Genomic DNA, 18,814 nt, shown 5'->3' with positions numbered 1-18,814 from the left:
ACAGACTTCGTCAAAGAACTGAAAGGTAGTCCAAACAGTTCAAATCGCTCTTTTCAGACTTATCAAGTAACAGACAGATACGGATGGACGGACGGACGGACGGACAGACAGACAGACAGACAGACCAATGCATGCAGAGACATTGGAATGAGACTACAGATAATGACACTATTGCAACACAAAGGGCATGACTGTCTGAAAGTGAATTATGTGGAAGACTGTAAGACTGCACCGAATTGCCTGTTCCAGAGTGTGTGCCTGTTTCCTACCCAAAATCATATCTGTATATGAGTAATTTTGTGTGTGTGTGTGTGTGTCTTGTATGAAGTTGCTTGTATAAGTTATTTATTATACTCATACTGTACTTTCCTTCCTTCTTAGTGAGTTTTTAATCTTAAGGTCATTAAATATAATTTTATCTCCGAGTATGTTTTTTCTTCACATGAACTTGGCTCTAAAGTTTGTACAAAATATTATGACCCTCTTCCTGAATGCTACAAGTCTCAGGAACCCATCTATGTGACCTTCTCATGTGCCCTTCTCATGCTCACAATGACTCTTTGGAAGGAATTGTGTATAAAAAAACACACACATAATGACTGAAGGAAATTAATTCAAAGCATACTGCCTTCAGATTGGATTTTGTCATTACCTGATTTGATATGACTTTGCATTATTTATTGAGATGCTTCGTTTTCAAACGATTTTAAAATGACCTAATTCGTTTTAATAAGCTTGTAATTGTTGTTTAAATTACATTTAAAAAACAGTGAGCGAGCATTTGTGCCTTTTCCTTTTCAATTATTATCAACTGTTTTGGGTGCACCTCGAGTCACGTTGGTTGAGAGGCCTCCACTTCTTTGCTAAATACTTTTAGCAACATTTAATGTTAATAAAAGTGCTTTATTGGTGTGTGCGCGTTGCTTTTTTTAAACAGTTCTTCCGAAGAATAATCGCAAGTGGAAAATGTCCGGCCCCCTTGCAATGAACCTTTTTTACGTCTGGCCCCTGTTAGAATATAGTTGAATAGCTCTGGTGTAGGCCATCCCTTTAGTCTCCTGAACAGTGTCATTTCAACATAGGCCTAAACTTCTCTGCAATGAGACATCGTACCAGAGACATTGACAGATACCTCAGTTAGGGCTAATCAGGCTCTTAAATCCACTTGATCCCGTGTCTTCTCAAATTTGGGCGTGGTGTCTGTTTTTCTGGAAGACAACGAGGAGGAATGGCTCGAAAGCTCGAAAGGGAGGACACACCCTTCTCCCCAGGGATACCAGGCGCTATTGAACCCGCATGTGAAACCAAACAGCTGCCCATTCTAGAGACACATTAAGCGTTTTACTGTGGTCTTCGATTATGACATTAATTCGTTTTTACAAGCATGTGTTTAACAGAGGTGGGTGGTAGTGCGAAGCAACAGGTTTGGACCAATGATGTATATAAACCCTGGATTGATTATTCTATGTATTGGCAATTGAGAGGCTTTGAAGCCACCGGTCAGCCATATTGCCGCTCCCCAGCTGGAGCAGTCCTCCATAGGAATTCATGTTATTCTACAGGATTTCAATTAAATGTTTCGAGGACAAAATTAAATGGTTTTAAGCATTTTGGGGGTTGTCATGGGGACAGCAACATGAGTAATTTCAATAGTTTAAGGGGTATTTTCTTAAAATGTATATAATTTTTTTTTGTGTTTAGCTCACATAATATAATTTAAAAGTATGCATTAAAGTATATGTAATAGAATAAATGTGTCAAGAATTAATGTAGACGTGCATTTCTAGAGCTTCCAAAATAGTATTTTTTTACAAAGTGGGGGAGTGCAAAGATGGAGGTATGGTGGCTTCAACACAGCGCCCGTATCAGTCATCTATTATAAATCATTGGCTTGGACCCGACTGTGCAGATCCAGTATTTAGGCTAGATTTAGGCCTCTCCATTGTGGTAGCATAATGAAGATCCTGGTTAACTGGTTTTCATGTAAACACCTCAGTAGGCCTATGACAATTTATGCACAGACCCGTAGCCACTGGAAGTATACAGAATAAATATCTAAATGCGACATGCAACAATTTACTGAGTTACAGTTCATATAAGGACATCAGCCAATTGAAATAAATGAATTATGCCCAAATCTATGGATTTCACATGACTTATAATACAGATATGCATCTGTTGGTCACAGATACCTTTTTTTAAAGTTAGGGGCGTGTATCAGAAAACCAGTCAGTATCTGGTGTGACCACCATTCGCCTCATGCAGCGCGACACACCCCCTTCGCATAGAGTTGACCAGGCTGTTGATTGTGGCCTGTGGAATATTGTGCACTCCTCTTCAATGGCAGTGCGAAGTTGCTGGATATTGGCGGGAACTGGAACACGCTGTCGTACACGTTGATCCAGAGCATCTCAACCATGCTCAATGGGTGATATGTCTGGTGAGTATGCTAACCATGATAACCAGATATGTCTGGTTATCATGCTGAAATGATGGCGGATGAATGGCACGACAATGGGCCTCAGGATCTCGTCATGGTATCTCTGCATTTAAATTGCCATCGATTTTAAAATGCAGTTGTGTTCGTTGTCTGTAGCTTATGCTTGCCCATGCCCTAACCCCACCGCCACCATGGGGCACTCTGTTCACAACCTTGACATAAGCAAACGAATCGCCCACTCAACACCATACACGTGGTCTAAGGTTGTGAGGCTGGTTGGAAGTACTGCCAAATTCTCTAAAACGATGTTGGAAATGGCTTATGGTAGAAAAATGTACATGAAATTATCTGGCAACAGCTCTGGTGGACATTCCTGCAGTCAGCATGCCAATAGCACACTCCCTCAAAACTTGAGACATCTGTGGCATTGTGCTGTGTACTAAAACTGCACATTTTAGGGTGGCCTTTTATTGTCCCAGCACAAGGTGCACCTGTGTAATAATCATGCTGTTTAATCAGCTTCTTGATATGCCATACCTGTCAGGTGGATGGATTAACTTGGCAGAGGATAAATGCTCATTAAAGGGATCTATCATTTCAACAATGGCCTAAAAACAAAGGCAATGGATAGATCCAGTTTTATCTAGTCCCATGTTTGCCCACCCCTCTGTCTCTATAGTCAGGAAACCGGATTTCAAGAATGTGGTCGCGCCTGTTCATTGTGAGCGCATCGCTTTTTCCAGCATTTCCTTCTCAACCTCTGATGACTTATCAAAGTGAATGTAGGGCTAATGGAAATCGGAACGGACAGTGACAAACTACTTTTATTATAAACGTCCTCGAAAAAAAATGTCCAATGGGGACCGTCCATGCATGGTTCATAAAGGTTTCTTACAACATTGAGAAATGTATTATTTTGGTGGATATTCAAAGCTTTACAGAAACTGCATAAAAATAGGTAGGCTTGAGGGGTTAAAATTTGCCACAATAAAGAAAAACTCCAGCCTAAACTTGCAGACTCTTTCAACTTTTGCTAAATGTTTCCAGATGTTTAGTGACGCACTCGCGGGCTCTATTCTTGAATAGCCTACATTTTAAACGCACAACTCTGTAGGCTACTCTCTGCAAAACGTGGAACACTTCGAAACAAAAGAGAACTTCGCAATAATAGTTAAAGAAGTGTGGTAAAGGCCTATATGACTGCATGTAGACTTTTTGCCTCGTGAAGTTTACAGTCCCAATGCATCGAGTTACACTGAGCGCACTATAATTTTCCCCATATCTTTCTCGACTGACACGGAAGGTGGAATCGAATTGCAGTTGGATTTTTTTGGGGGAGTGGGAGGATTTAGGAAGCAATGGAACACTGAGCGAGAAAAGTAACAATTAGCATACCGAACGTCGCAGAGAGAAAACTTTACTTTGAAAAAGGACAGCACAAAACGATCCAAATGGCTGAACAGGTAGGCCTACTATACCATTTTAAAATCAGCACTTGTCAAAACGTTGCACTTGAAGAGATGGTGGCTTATCTCGTCCTAGAAGCAAGGAATGGAGTTGTTGCATTCTTTTGGTGATAACTTCCCCCAACTTCTACGCATCGTTCTGATTACCGTTGGAAGTGGCACAAGATGTAGTTTAACCAAAATTCCATTGACATATTATGCTATCCAATTTCCATCATGACACAGTCCATGAGATCGTATTATTTGTATAGGCGCGTTTGCATATAGCCTACTTTATATGCACTCTTAACGCGAGTTTACAAGTTATAATTTCAATGCGCTGATCAGTGTGCATGCTAGAACAGCATCAAAGAATATGGCCAATAACAAATTAATCTAGGCCATATGTTGACGAGGGAGCAATGAGCTATTCTCAGTTGTGTCTATAGACAGAGACCGTGTATGGAAATGGAAAGCACGGGGTGGCAATCAGTCCATTCAGATTCTGTCCCCATGGCCTAGGACACAGAAACGTTCTTTGAATATAGGCCAGTGTGTGAGGGATGACAGCTAGACGAACAGAAATACAGATAGACATTCATACAATGAGATACTTACTGTCGGTTAGCAAGCGCCGTATCATTGTTACTTACTGTATCAATTTTATGACTTTTGTTGGCTGCTGTGAGCTAAGGTTATTTGTGGAAACGTTACAAAATGAACACTGTAGTAGGATTAGGCCTACCACGAGATTTGTATGGTGGCCTAGTGAGTCAGGCTTTTTATTCTACTTTTTCTCCTACCCTGACAACTGAAACAACAACTTTGTTTTTGGATGTGTCAACGAATTTGTTTTAGTGTTTGGGAGAATACAGTTTGAAGGATCACCACTGATTCCTCACCCTGTTTCCCAAGCCTCTCATGCACGAATCGGGCACGGACCATAAATCGGACCTGGCATTTCTAAGACACTGGCCAAGTTTTTCCTTGAGGCCCCCACATTGGGCCATTTCCCCCGTTAGGCCCCCATTATTAGCCAGTTCATTTTGCGTGAAAAATCTAAATTAGACAGACCCAATGGGCTAAAAATTGAACAGCCCATCTGGCCCAGGACTCCGCCCCTGGCACACCCTGAAAATCAACAGTGAGGGGTTGAGCTGTCATACTGTAGCTACCAACCTGCAGGTATTTCAAGTACCTTCTACATGTAGACAAGTTGTCTCAATTTGCCTTCCAATAGTCTCTCATTACTGAAGCTTCTCCTCCCGACCCACCCACAGATGCTCACATTTCAATAGCATATTCAAATATCTATTTGAATAGGGGTGAGTGACATAGCAAAGTCCCTGAACAGTTATTTAATGTTAGTGATTTAGGATATAAATAAAAAGTAGTATGAACAAAAAAAACAACAGTTACAATAGATTGGGTGTTTGGTTCTTCATTTAAAGAGAGTATGGAATGATGTCCTTCACAATGACCAACATAACAAGTCTGTGTGACACAGTTTCATATTCCACTGCCAAACATAAGGTCTACTTTTCAAACATGTCATTTGCAACCTGGAAGTTTAACTGATCTTGTTGGAGTATAACTGTTCTCGTATTGTTTCTCACAATTCTTTGGTTAACCACCAAGCTTTCAGTAACACTGATACTCGTGAAAGGTGCAATACAAACACAAGTTAATTAACTGAATGGAGCAGTGCGTGATTTGTGCGGAGAAGAATGCTGCAGTGTTGTTCGAACAGTCACTCAAGGACAGGGTTAAACATCGGAGTGTCGTCTTTGCGTAAACTTCCGACGCATGGAGGCATGCTGGATATGCACTTGAGGGCGGATGTGAGTGTGTCTGATTGTTTTGGTATTTGGGACTAAATTGAGTGGAGGTCGGTACACTTCAGCACTCACCTGGGGAGTCTGTCTGATGAATATGTTAACTTTCTTTCTTAATGATCTATTATAATAATAAACGTCACATAATGAACTTCAAAGTACTGTCAGATAATGCTTTTGTTATTGTTATATTATTTGATCCCCCCACCCTAACTCGTTTATTTCTCCTCCTCTGGCGCAGCACTCCGACCTGGAAAAGGCCATCAACACTTTGGTCACAAAGTTCCATGCCGCTGCGGCCAATAAAGGTCCCACGCTCCAAACCAAAGAGTTCAAAGACCTCCTCTCCTCCCAGCTGCCCAACTTAGTCAAGGTACATAAGCAGCAACTGTCGACTCCATTGCCCTCGCCCTCCTCGGCCACACCTGCCATTGATTCTACCAGTAGGGCGTGACTCTGACTCTTACTACCCCCCCCCACTCAACCACACACATACAGTACACGCCACATCCTATGACTCCCAAACAAACACTCAGGAAAGGCCTGTAGGCGTTGGTTGCCAGGTTCAATACAAATCCACGATTTATGTGATCTACTGTGCTTCAGTCACCAATTGAGTTTTAAACAAGCTTTATTTCAATCACTGAAAAGGCCAATGTATCTTGCCATGTATTCATGTTGGAACTGGCTGCTTAGTTGTCTCAGGCCCAAGGCGGTTTTCCAGGACGAGTATGAATCTACCAGAGGGTGACAAAGATAGCTATGCTTTTGAAAAACAGGAAATGGCCGGTTCAAATACATGAGCAAGTGAGGAAGGCTCAAGGTTGATCTTTCATCTAGAGGGGCTGAAACAAACTGACAGATAAATAAATAACTGTTTTCCTAATGAAGAGCAGAAAATTGTTTTATTGTAAAATGACTCCTTGCACCAAGTCGACTTCATCCACCATAAACGCGACAACCAATTACAGCGTTTCTGCTACACAATAGTTAGCCACAACAGCTAGGACATATTTGTTGTGAAAGGCAATTGAGGTCAAGAGGAGGGGGCATTATACACAACTGTTGAAGTGAAAATTATGTTTAATTACCAAGTCCATATGTTTTTCATTATGTCCAGTCTTAGACTTATCCAAAACCAGAGTCTATTTCAAAGGAAAAGTAATGATCACATAATTTAAATGGGATTCCAGGAAACAGCTCTTTATATTGTCTCAGCTGTGGTGCAGCGTTCAGGACAGGAAATATTTTCCCAAATCAATTTCCTATTGTTTCCAGCAGACAGAAATATCCACTGTGTTTGCATGTGCCTGGCTGGCAGCTTTATCACATTTCAGAATTAAAATCTATTCCGCATTTTGTGGTGTTACAGCCTGAATTCAAAATGGATTCATTTGTTTTTGATTGTTGATCATTGCTAGACATCCATTTTCAGGTCTTGCCATAGATTTTCAAGCCGATTTAAGTCAAACCTTAACTAGGCCACTCAAGAACATTCAATGTCATATTTTGTAGTATTACTTAAGTACCTTGTTGCAAACAGGATGCATATTCTGTACAGGCATCCTTCTTTTCAATCTGTAATTTAGGTTAGTATTGTGGAGTAACTACAATGTTTTAGGTCATATTTTTTATTATACTTTTTTTGTTGGGGGGGGGCTAGATCAGCTTTAATATTGAATATAGATTGTAGCGTCCATCAATGTAATTGTCTGCTTCATTTCCAATCCCCCATATATGTTTTTGTAAATATTGACAGTACTAGTCAAGAGTTTGGACACAACTACTCGTTCAAGGCTTTTCTTTATTTTTACTATTTTCTACATTGTAGATTAATAGTGAAGACATCAAAACTATGAAATAACACATGGAATCATGTAGTAACCAGAAAAGTGTTAAACAAATCCAAATATATTTTTTATTTGAGTTTCTTCAAAGTAGTCACTCTTCGCCTTGATGACAGCTTTGCACACTCTTGGTATTCTCTCAACCAGCTTCATGAGGTAGTCAGCTGGAATGCTTTCCATCGTTACTTTAAGACATCTAAACTCAGCAAAAAAAGAAACGTCCTCTCACTGTCAACTGCGTTTATTTTCTGCAAACTTAACATGTGTAAATATTTGTATGAACATGACAAGATTCAACAACTGAGACATAAACTGAACAAGTTCCACAGACATGTGACTAACAGAAATGGAATAATGTGTCCCTGAACAAAGGGGGAGTCAAAACCAAAAGTAACAGTCAGTATCTGGTGTGGCCACCAGCTGCATTAAGTACTGCAGTGCATCTCCTCCTCATGGACTGCACCAGATTTACCAGTTCTTGCTGTGAGATGTTACCCCACTCCCGGACATTTCTGGAGAAATGGCCCTAACCCTCACCCTCCGATCCTCAATGAGATTGAGATCTGGGTTCTTCGCTGGCCATGTCAGAACACTGACATTCCTGTCTTGCAAGAAATCACGCACAGAATGAGGAGTATAGCTGGTGGCAATGTCATGCTGGAAGGTCATGTCAGGATGAGCCTACAGGAAGGGTACCACATAAGGGAGGAGGATGTCTTCCCTGTAACGCACAGCGTTGAGATTGCCTGCAATGACAAGCTCAGTCCGATGATGCTGTGACACACCACCCCAGACCATGACTGACCCTGCACCTCCAAATCGATCCCGTTCCAGAGTACAGTTCTCGGTGTAACACTCATTCCTTCGACGATAAACGCGAATCCGACCATCACCCCTGGTGAGATAAACCCGCGACACGTCAGTGAAGAGCACTTTTTGCCAGTCCTGTCTGGTCCTGCGACTGTGGGTTTGTGCCCATAGGCGATGTTGTTGCCGGTGATGTCTGGTGAGGACCTGCCTTACAACAGGCCTACAAGCCCTCAGTCCAGGTGTTGTTACACATGGTCTGCCACTGCGAGGACGATCAGCAGTCCATCCTGTCTCCCTGTAGCGCTGTCTTAGAGGTCTCACAGTACGGACATTGCAATATATTGCCCAGGCCACATCTGCACTCCTCATGCCTCCTTGCAGCATGCCTAAGGCACGTTCGCGCAGATGAGCAGGGACCCTGGGCATCTTTCTTTTGGTGTTTTTCAGAATAAGTAGAAAGGCCACTTTAGTGTCCTAAGTTTTCAGAACTGTGACCATAATTGCCTACTGTTTGTAAGCTGTTTAGTGTCTTAACGACCATTCCACAGGTGCATGTTCATTAATTGTTTATGGTTCATTGAACAAGCATGGTAAACAGTGTTTAAACCCTTTACAATGAAGATCTGTGAAGTTATTTTGATTTTTAAAAGTTATCTTTGAAAGATAGGGTCCTGAAAAAGGGATGTTTATAACCACTAGAGGGTAACAAAGCCTGAAACGTGACACAGTTAGTTGACAAAGTACTCACATGCTGTATTTATACAGCTGCATACAGTTGAAGAGATGCCAATAGTAGATTTTGAAGTCAAACATGTTGACAGTAGTTATTCAGTTTAATTATTGATATAATAATTACTGCTTGGAATAGCAGTACTGTTATGAACGTAACCTACTGAGTAACGTAGGCAACAATGTTATACTCTCAAAAGTGCAATAGACTAATTGCTAACTTGCTTCTAATACATGTCTATGCATGATTACTTTATTTCTTATTGCCTGTCAATAGGTAAAATACTGTGTCCATATAATGAAGAGTTGTTTTTGTGCTCCCTCGCTCCCCCAGACTGGAGGCTCAGAGCAAGGCCTGGGTGAGGTGATGAGACAGATGGGTGTGTCGGACGGCGAGGGAATCACCTTCAAACACTTCTGGGGCTTGATCCAGTCACTGGCCACCACGCAGCATGGTCTTCTCAGCAGCGAGAAGGTGTCCAAGTGCAGCTGTGTGCTCCTGTGAGGTCCATGTCTTCTGATGGTGGTGTGAGCCAGGGGGAACCAGACAGCCTCATAGTATCCCACCCAGTGTCCGTACCCCTTCTCACCGTACTGCTCCCATCCAGTCCTGGACACTCACATAGTACTCACCCCCTCCACGACAGGCCTTTTTATGTACATCTCTCATGCTTGGTAGTGCCAGCAGTGCTCATCTCTTAGCTCTATACCACTTGGTTTACAGGATTTTTGTTGTACTCCCTGAGTGTTATAAGTGTTGGTCTTTCCATCCAAAAAACCCTGAACGGCTTTCCTTTTGGCCTACTACCAGTGTAACCACTACAAAGAATCCTTAGATGACGTATGACCCAAAGTGAAATCAGAAAACCATGAGCCAGCTTTAGGTGCTTTGCAAGAAATAAATATGAATTTACATATGGCAGTACACATTAGTGGATAGCACCTTTGAGCCACCAGTAGTCTCATACATACAGTGCTGGTGATGCAGTGTCCCCATAGCATGTTTCCTTAAACAATGTTTTCCCCACTGTGGTATTGCAGTTTTGTATTTATACTTTGTAATTCTCTTTATACTGGCCATTGTAATAACATCGTAAAACATGACCAAAAATGTTCTAATAAAATATTGCAACAATGGTGACCACCATTATTATGATTTATTTTGGTTGAATTAGCACTTTCATCATTAATCGACAGATTAGCATTTCGCAAAATACGTTTTGTGATCAAACAAAAAAAATCATCATATACATATTTCAATGTATGAACTAGGTGTATAGTTGTCACAACTATACAGCACACATTGTATTCAGTGTGTAATTGTTACATTCTTACTACAGTATTATCATTTTGGCAAAATAAGTCTATTGGACAAATGGCATTTATTACACATTTTCATACAACCTCTGAACATCACTTTGTCTAATGAATCAGCTCATTTTGAATTGTTCAATGGGAATATCTTATCTAAACGTTCACAGTTTGTAGATTTGCATTCATCCATGACAGCTACTAGAAGCATTATTTTTTGCATGAGTGCTAGCAGGTCCAGTGAATCCCTGTATGGAGAATGCCATTCTAAAATTCTGAACTACAATCGCCAATGCTAAAAGCAATGGTATCTTCCTAAGTCAACAATACAGTTTTTTACAGTCACATGATGCTTCGCAATTATTCAAATAACAAAGCCAACCCAGCAACTTACTTACTTAATTAGGCCTTTGTATTCCTTACGGAACCTAGCCAACACACCAACCCAGAACTGTACTCAAAAGGATGAATTCCCAGATGGGTGAATATATAATAGATAGTACAGAAATTACCCTCAGAAATGATTGTACATTGTTGTGTCAATTAGCTTGTACCAATACTAGCTAGAATCATATTCTGATGTATATAGTTTTGTGCTAAATAAAAGCAAATGGTGCTAAATATAACAACATTCCTTACAGGTTTGGAAACTTGATGGCCTAAATGTTAATGAATGTTTCATTATTTGGACAATTGCCCATAACTGATAACCACACACCACACCAATCACAATTAGGCCTACTTCGTGAAATAAGTGGAGATGGACTTAAATGCCACACACAAATGTTTCTTGAAACAGCATTTTGCCCATAGAGATTAACATAGACATGAGACATTCATTATAAACCAGGTAGTTTGGGTCCTAGATGATGATTGGCTGAAACATCATTTTAGCCGTGTGTGTGTATATCAGACAATATACCACGGCTATGACGCAAAAATACTTGTTTACTATTCTATTTATGTTGGTAACCAGTTTATAATAGCAATAAGGCAACTCAGGGGTTTGTGGTTTATGGCCAATATACTGTACCACAGCCATGAGTTGTATCCAGGCACTCCTCTTCACGTTGTGCATAAGAACAGCCCTTAGTCTTGAAATATTGGTCAATATACCACACCCCCTTGGCCCATATTGCTTAATTAGACATTAATTAAACTATAATTTTGCCTCCCATATTTAACAGATATTAACCAGTAACAATTATTACAATTTTCAATCTCGTTGAATAGGGTTTTGGTCATCTAGCAGCCATGTACTATCCTCAAGCTCTGCATCCTCTTGCCAGCTTCTTCCCCTCTGGCGTTCCTCGAAAGAATTCAAGGAAAGATGAAAACACATATTTATTCATGACCTTGACCCTCCCAAAGATATCAAGCTCTGTCTCCTGGTCGTGGTCGACGCCACTCATCATCTGCTTGGACTTGGCAAAGAGGGCATTCTCCTTGGAAACAACCTGATCCAGCCAGTCGAGTGTGTCTCGTTTGGTCATCATCTCCTCAGCTTTGCCCACCGTGCAGCCATAGAACCCGCGTCTACTGCGTTCAAGCCAAGGGTCGTCCCCCACCATAGGGTGGTCATCCCCAACAAAGGCTGTACAGAGTGAGCTGTCAGAGCCTTGGGATCGGCCCACCTCACAAGCGATAACACTCATAAGGAAGAGTGAGAATGTGCGGAAGTTTCGGACAGATGCAGAGAACACAGCAGCCATGAAGTAGTGGCCCCAGCGTTCACAGTCCTGGACACATCGTTGCAGCTGGAACGTCTGGCGGCAGAAGTTGTTGAATTCGGACGCCTTGAGGCCCTGTCTAAGCTCTTGGAGGGAGTAGTCCTCCTTCTGGTGCCTGAAAGCATCAGTGAATTTCTCAATTTCTTCCAGATGGTTAGAATGAATGTACTTCCCCACCAGGGAGGCGTAGAAGGTTCTCCTCTGCACCTTAAAGATGCAGTCGTTCAGAACGTAATACAAGTCAAAGTCGGTGTCTTCCCTGGCATTGTACCTGATCTCCACCAGCAGATCGAGAATGGTGGTGAGGTGCTTGATGGGTATGTCTTCCATGGGTTTGTGGTCAGCCAGCCACACGGACGTGAGGTTCGCCTGTTTGTCCACTGGGATGTAATCTGGAGCGCGCCTTCTTTCATTTTCCTCAAAAAACAGGCTCCATGTAAGCCCCTCTAAACAGTCAATCGAGGTGTACTTCTTACGCAAGTTTGCTGAGACAAACATTTGAGGGTGGGTCGGCCATTCTAAAGTCTGTATGTATAGGGCGTGCCCCTGGTAGTTGGGAATGACCTGACCTCTGTCGTCTCCTTCCACTCTGGTCAGCAGGTTACCGTTCTGGTCCAGCTGGGCGATTACTTTCTTACTGCCGTCTTTATGCCTCCAGACCCCCTCCTCTCTGGTCACCTTCTCTCCGTTGGGCCTGACGGATAGTGCTGAGCTCCTCAGGTGCAGTTTGGTCTCCACGTTGAGTGAGATGAGCGCTCGAAGCAGCCGCTCTGCAAACTTGAGGTCCTTTCCTAGTGCACAGCCCACCAGGGTGAGGGTGTGCAGATGCCCATCTTCTATCTTCATGGCCACCACAACTTTGGCAAGCTCCTCTGGCCCATAACCTCCTAGTCTGGCCACACCATCACTGCCCTTGCTGCCATGACCCACCAGTACGACACGACTGTCTCTGGTCAAAAGGGTCTGAGAGCCCCTGAGGACTTTCAGCGCCCCCTTGTGGTACCTCAGTAGAGTCGACACAGAGGGGCGCTTCTCAAAGAGGAAGGAGGCTGACTCCATCACTACAGGGTCATCCTCCAGGATCACTATATTCTGGTGGTCAGAATAAATCCACATGTCCCTCACATTTACATTATGACCATAGGACATATTTACCTCAGATACAGTATTGTGTTGATCAATTCTATCAGAGTCAATCTGGACTAATGATTGTGGTGTAACTGTCTTAAAAAGACTAGAGAACAAGTGTAAAGACATTGTGACAACCTCTAATAAAGGTGTTATTACTTTCACCACCAAACGAGTAGCTTCTGATTGAAAGAGGGACCAAATCATTTTCAAACCACTTTCACAGTACCTCCTTGGTATAATATGGCTAACACTGACATTTCCAAACAGCCTACAATGTGACTCAGACATGATAAGGGCTTTCACGGGCCACAACTTGGCACTATTGTGCACTGCACGGACTTTCTGTGGCTTGACATGCTCATGTAAATCAGCACTGGATAATGCAGTATCTGAGTATGTTAGTGAGGAGACAAGGTCCTGTGGAGTCTTTTCAGTTGGTGGCAGTATGTACCTGACAAAACCAAAATTTTGTTTAGAAAAAAAGAACAATATCTTCATAGTTCCTCATTTTCAACAAGGTGATTTAGGCATGTTATTTGGATTATGCTACAAAGGTCCTAAAAAGTTTTACACCCTATGATGCTTATCAAACCTGGATCATTGAAATACTACATTGAAAAAAAATCTATAATGCACGTTACACAATTCAAATAACTGCATTCAAAACACATTTGGAAATAAATGCTGGTGAACAGAAGTTTTGAAAATGTTGTTGATACCTTACCTATCAGTTGTATTGGACTCAAATGCCACATTCTGAGTTTCCCAGTCCACTCCTTTGCAAACAGACATTACAAGCATTTTAAACCAAAAACTCACATGATACCTCTTGTTGTGAGTATAAGGCATATAGGCTCTGTCTAGTGTGCTGTCGCTTTGCTGGAGCTACTGTAGCTCAGACATAAAGAACACTGCTACTGTATACTTTTATTTGGTCAAAGTCCCATTAGCAGCTGCAAATTAATGCAATGAACTTCAGGTCAAATTTACTTTAGCTGAATGAAATTTAGCGAGCCGTATCCCATTTTGACATAATAGCATATAATATGATCCCATTGTAATTTCCTTCTTTTAAAATGTTTTATCACGGCTTTAAGCTTATGCAATATAACTTTATATATTTTCAGGTAAAGCAAGGTTATCAGCAATACCCTCACCCTTTTTGATGCTTGTGTTTTGCTCATTGTGTACTGTTACAGTGTATGTGACTCTCTGGCACAGAATATACTGAAATATGTCTCTTCAACCGACCACTGTCTAGACAACAAAAAACGAATATTTCAGGGATGGTACTATTGGGACTATTTACAACTGACATGGTCAGGTCATTTCTATTGTAAAAAATAAAACATAAAAAATCTGGGGGAAAAAAGTATAATTCTAGACTAGATCAAAACAACATTCACACCCAATGAATATCCCAAACAAATAAATGCATGTTGTCGAAGAGGAAGTGTATTTATCTCACCTGCAACATAAGGCTTTGGGGTCAAAGACAACTGGAGGATGAAGGTAAGGTAAAAGCTTAAGGTCCTCATTGTAACACTCGAAGGGTTTTAGAGTCTTTCTGCTGCATTCATCATCGCCAACAAATAGGCAAATAGGGTTCCTGGGGTGTGGTTGCTATATACAAAGACGGTTACGTTTGGCTCTTGGACACACGTGACTGTTTGACTGTGATAACTGAAGGCAAATTTAACCAGATAACGAAGAAGGTAAACGCTAACCATGACATAGAATAGCAGAGAACGTGCGGATTGCACTACAAGAATATACTTAACCTTAATAAAGACAACAAAGAATAGTTGGTACTCTAGGGAGTGTGTCTAGGAATTTATAAGACATTTAGTTAAATGGGCATCAATGGTTAACATTCAGGAAAAGTGGGGTAGTATTGAGAAATGTCATATTTCTTCCAACAAGTGTATTCTAACATTACAGTGCACAGCTATAGTGCACAGTTGTTCATATTAACAACATTTCTGGAGAGGATAGAGTCGTGGATTCAAATGTCACTCTGCTGTGACCCATGTGATGGTAGCCTAAGGACCTGGTGGAGTAAAACAGGTGCTACCTGCAGTAAAATACTGGCCTCTTAGAGGCAATTGAGACGTGTCCTTATGAAGAAAAAGCAGTTATTCAAAAGAGATAGTATAGGCCTAATTGCGACCTTTGTGCCTTGAATAAATAGTGCTGTGCTGTGATTATTGACTGATTTTGGTTCAGTTGCTTGAATTCCATTTAATTCTGTATTTTTGTGAGCCCAACGTGCCAATTCTCTAGAGAGAAATCAAATAATTCACAAGAGAAATCAACTTAAGAACTACGGGATCCTGGACTGAAGGGAGTTCTATTTAAGAAAATATTCAACCTAGTTTAGCGCAGAAACGTCATAATTAGCAGTTGTGGAAAAAGTACCCAATTGTCATACTTGAGTAAAATTCTAGATACTTTAATAGAAAGTTACTCAAATAAAAGTAAAGTTACCCAGTAAAATTCTACTTGAGAAAAAGTCTAAAAGTATTTGGTTTTAAATATACTTAAACACAAACTTGGATCACACTTCCAGAAGCTAGCCAGAAGCTAACCAGAAGCTATCCAGAAGCTAGCCAGTTTACTGGCTGACGTTAGTATTCAGCTAACCACGGTTGATGGTCATCAGCTATCCTTTAGCTCGAAAAGCTATTGCCAGTTTTGTACAACGCGACTCAGACCAGAACATACCGGACCTATTTTTCTCTCCATATCCCCGGATTTCAACCGAAAGCTCTGGACATTTACACCTGGATCTTGCAGCTAGCTAGCTGCTATCCGTGTGACTATTGGCTTACGTTGATCCCGGAGCAAACATCAATTATTCAGGAGCTAGCCAGCTGAAGAGTTCCATCAGCCACTCCTGGGCTACAATCACCTATGCGGACCCGTTTTACTGCCGATGCGGTGCCTTCGCGACTGGTCTACCGACGTTATCTGCCTGAGGGAATTTATCCAACTTGCCCCTCCGTCGCAACGTTACCTGAACGCCCATCTGCGGCCCGCTAATCGTTAGCTGACTTATCGGCTGCTATCTGAATAAATCTATCGGACAAATGTTCTTGGGTCACTATAACTATATCTATTTTGCCAATTGGATTGATCCCCTCTACCACACAGAACCCCACTAATCTACCGACGGAAACGCACGAGGTGGCTAAAAACAGACCTCCATCCTATGCTAGCTTGCTACCAATGGCCCGGCTAGCTGTCAGAATCACCGTTACCCCAACCAACCTCACTACTCACTGGACCCTTATGATCACTCGACTAAGCATGCCTCTCCTTAATGTCAATATGCCTTGTCCATTGCTGTTTTGGTTAGTGTTTATTGGCTTATTTCACTGTAGAGCCTCTAGCCCTGCTCATTATACCTTATCCAACCTTTCAGTTCCACCACCCACACATGCGATGACATCACCTGGTTTCAATGATGTTTCTAGAGACAATATCTCTCTCATCATCACTCAATACCTAGGTTTACCTCCACTATATTCACATCCTACCATACCTTTGTCTGTACATTATACCTTGAAGCTATTTTATCGCCCCCAGAAACCTCCTTTTACTCTCTGTTCCGGACGTTCTAGACGACCAATTCTCATAGCTTTTAGCCGTACACTTATCCTACTCCTCCTCTGTTCCTCTGGCGATGTAGAGGTGAATCCAGGCCCTGCAGTACCTAGCTCCACTCCTATTCCCCAGGCGCTCTCTTTTGATGACTTCTGTAACCGTAATAGCCTTGGTTTCATGCATGTTAACCTCTAGCGTCGAGCAATCCCGTATCCGGGGGCGTAATTATAGCCTCAAGCTCATTACCATAACGCAACATTAACTATTCATGAAAATCGCAAATGAAATGAAAGAAATATATTCACTCACAAGCTTAGCCTTTTGTTAACAACACTGTCATCTCTGATTTTCAAAATATGCTTTTCAACCATAGCTACACAAGCATTTGTGTAAGAGTATTGATAGCTAGCATAGCATTAAGCCTAGCATTCAGCAGGCAACATTTTCACAAAAACAAGAAAAGCATTCAAATAAAATCATTTACCTTTGAAGAACTTCGGATGTTTTCAATGAGGAGACTCTCAGTTAGATAGCAAATGTTCATTTTTTCCAAAAAGATTATTTGTGTAGGAGAAATCGCTCTGTTTTGTTCATCACGTTTGGCTAAGAAAAAAAGAAAAAATGCAGTCTCTACAACGCCAAACTTTTTACCAAATGAACTCCATAATATCGACAGAACCATGGCAAACGTTGTTTAGAATCAATCCTCAAGGTGTTTTTCACATATCTATTCGATGATAAATCATTCGTGGCAGCTGTGTTTCTCCTCGAAGCAAACGAAAAATACACGCAGCTGGAGATTACGCAATAATTGCAACGGAGGACACCAAGCGGCCACCTGGTAGATGTAGTCTCTTAAGGTCAATCTTCCAATGATTTGCCTACAAATACGTCACAATGCTGCCGACACCTTGGGGAAACGACAGAAAGTCTAAGCTCATTCGTGACCCATATACAGCCATATTAGGAGACATTGGAACACAGCGCATTCCAAATCTGGGGCACTTCCTGTATGAAATTTCATCTTGGTTTCGCCTGTAGCATTAGTTCTGTGGCACTCACAGACAATATCTTTGCAGTTTTGGAAACGTCAGAGTGTTTTCTTTATATGCATAGTCGAGTATCTTTTCGTGACAAAATATCTTGTTTAAAACGGGAACGTTTTTTAATCCATAAATGAAAAGAGCGCCCCCTATATCCAAGAAGTTAACATTAGAAGCCTCCCTAAGTTTGTTTTATTCACTGCTTTAGCACACTCTGCCAACCCGGGTGTTCTAGCCGTGTCTGAATCCTGGCTTAGGAAGATCACCAAAAATTCTGAAATCATCATCCCTAACTACAACATTGTCATACAAGATAGAACGGCCAAAGGGGGTGGTGTTGCAATCTACTGCAGAGATAGCCTGCAGAGTTCTGTCCGACTATCCAGGTCTGTACCCAAACGATTTGAACTTCTACTTTTAAAAATCCACCTCTCTAAAAGCAAGTCTCTCACCGTTGCCGCCTGCTATAGAACCCCTCTGCCCCCAGCTGTGCTCTGGACACCATATGTGAACTGATTGCCCCCCATCTATCTTCAGAGCTCGTGCTGCTAGGCGACCTAAACTGGAACATGCTTAACACCCCAGCCATCCTACAATCTAAGCTTGATGCCCTCAATCTCACACAAAGTATCAATGAACCTACCAGGTACCACCCCAAAGCCATAAACACGGGCACCCTCATAGATATCATCCTAACCAACTTGCCCTCTAAATACACCTCTGCTGTTTTCAACCAAGATCTCAGCGATCACTGCCTCATTGCCTGCATCCGTAATGGGTCAGAGGTCAAACTACCTCCACTCATCACTATCAAACGCTCCCTGAAACACTTCAGCGAGCAGGCCTTTCTAATCGACCTGGCCGGGGTATCCTGGAAGGTTATTGAC

The 18,814-nt window shown here is 41.8% G+C and overlaps 1 protein-coding gene across 1 annotated transcript; it reads left to right on the top strand.

Annotated features, from left to right (window-relative positions):
- Window positions 1-3,460: 3,460 nt before the first annotated feature.
- On the top strand, window positions 3,461-10,253 carry s100v2 (S100 calcium binding protein V2). Its single transcript, XM_020468274.2, has 3 exons — window positions 3,461-3,903; window positions 5,962-6,093; window positions 9,441-10,253. Exons 1-3 carry the CDS (start codon window positions 3,892-3,894, stop codon window positions 9,609-9,611), a joined length of 315 nt encoding a protein of 104 aa, XP_020323863.1. The 5' UTR covers window positions 3,461-3,891; the 3' UTR covers window positions 9,612-10,253.
- The last annotated feature ends 8,561 nt before the right edge of the window (window positions 10,254-18,814 follow it).

This window comes from Oncorhynchus kisutch, linkage group LG14 (assembly GCF_002021735.2).
Source record: "Oncorhynchus kisutch isolate 150728-3 linkage group LG14, Okis_V2, whole genome shotgun sequence".
In the NCBI taxonomy this organism is placed as follows: Eukaryota; Metazoa; Chordata; class Actinopteri; order Salmoniformes; family Salmonidae; genus Oncorhynchus; species Oncorhynchus kisutch.
Note: the sequence above shows the minus strand (reverse complement) of the source record. Positions and strands in the feature narration are given on the sequence as shown.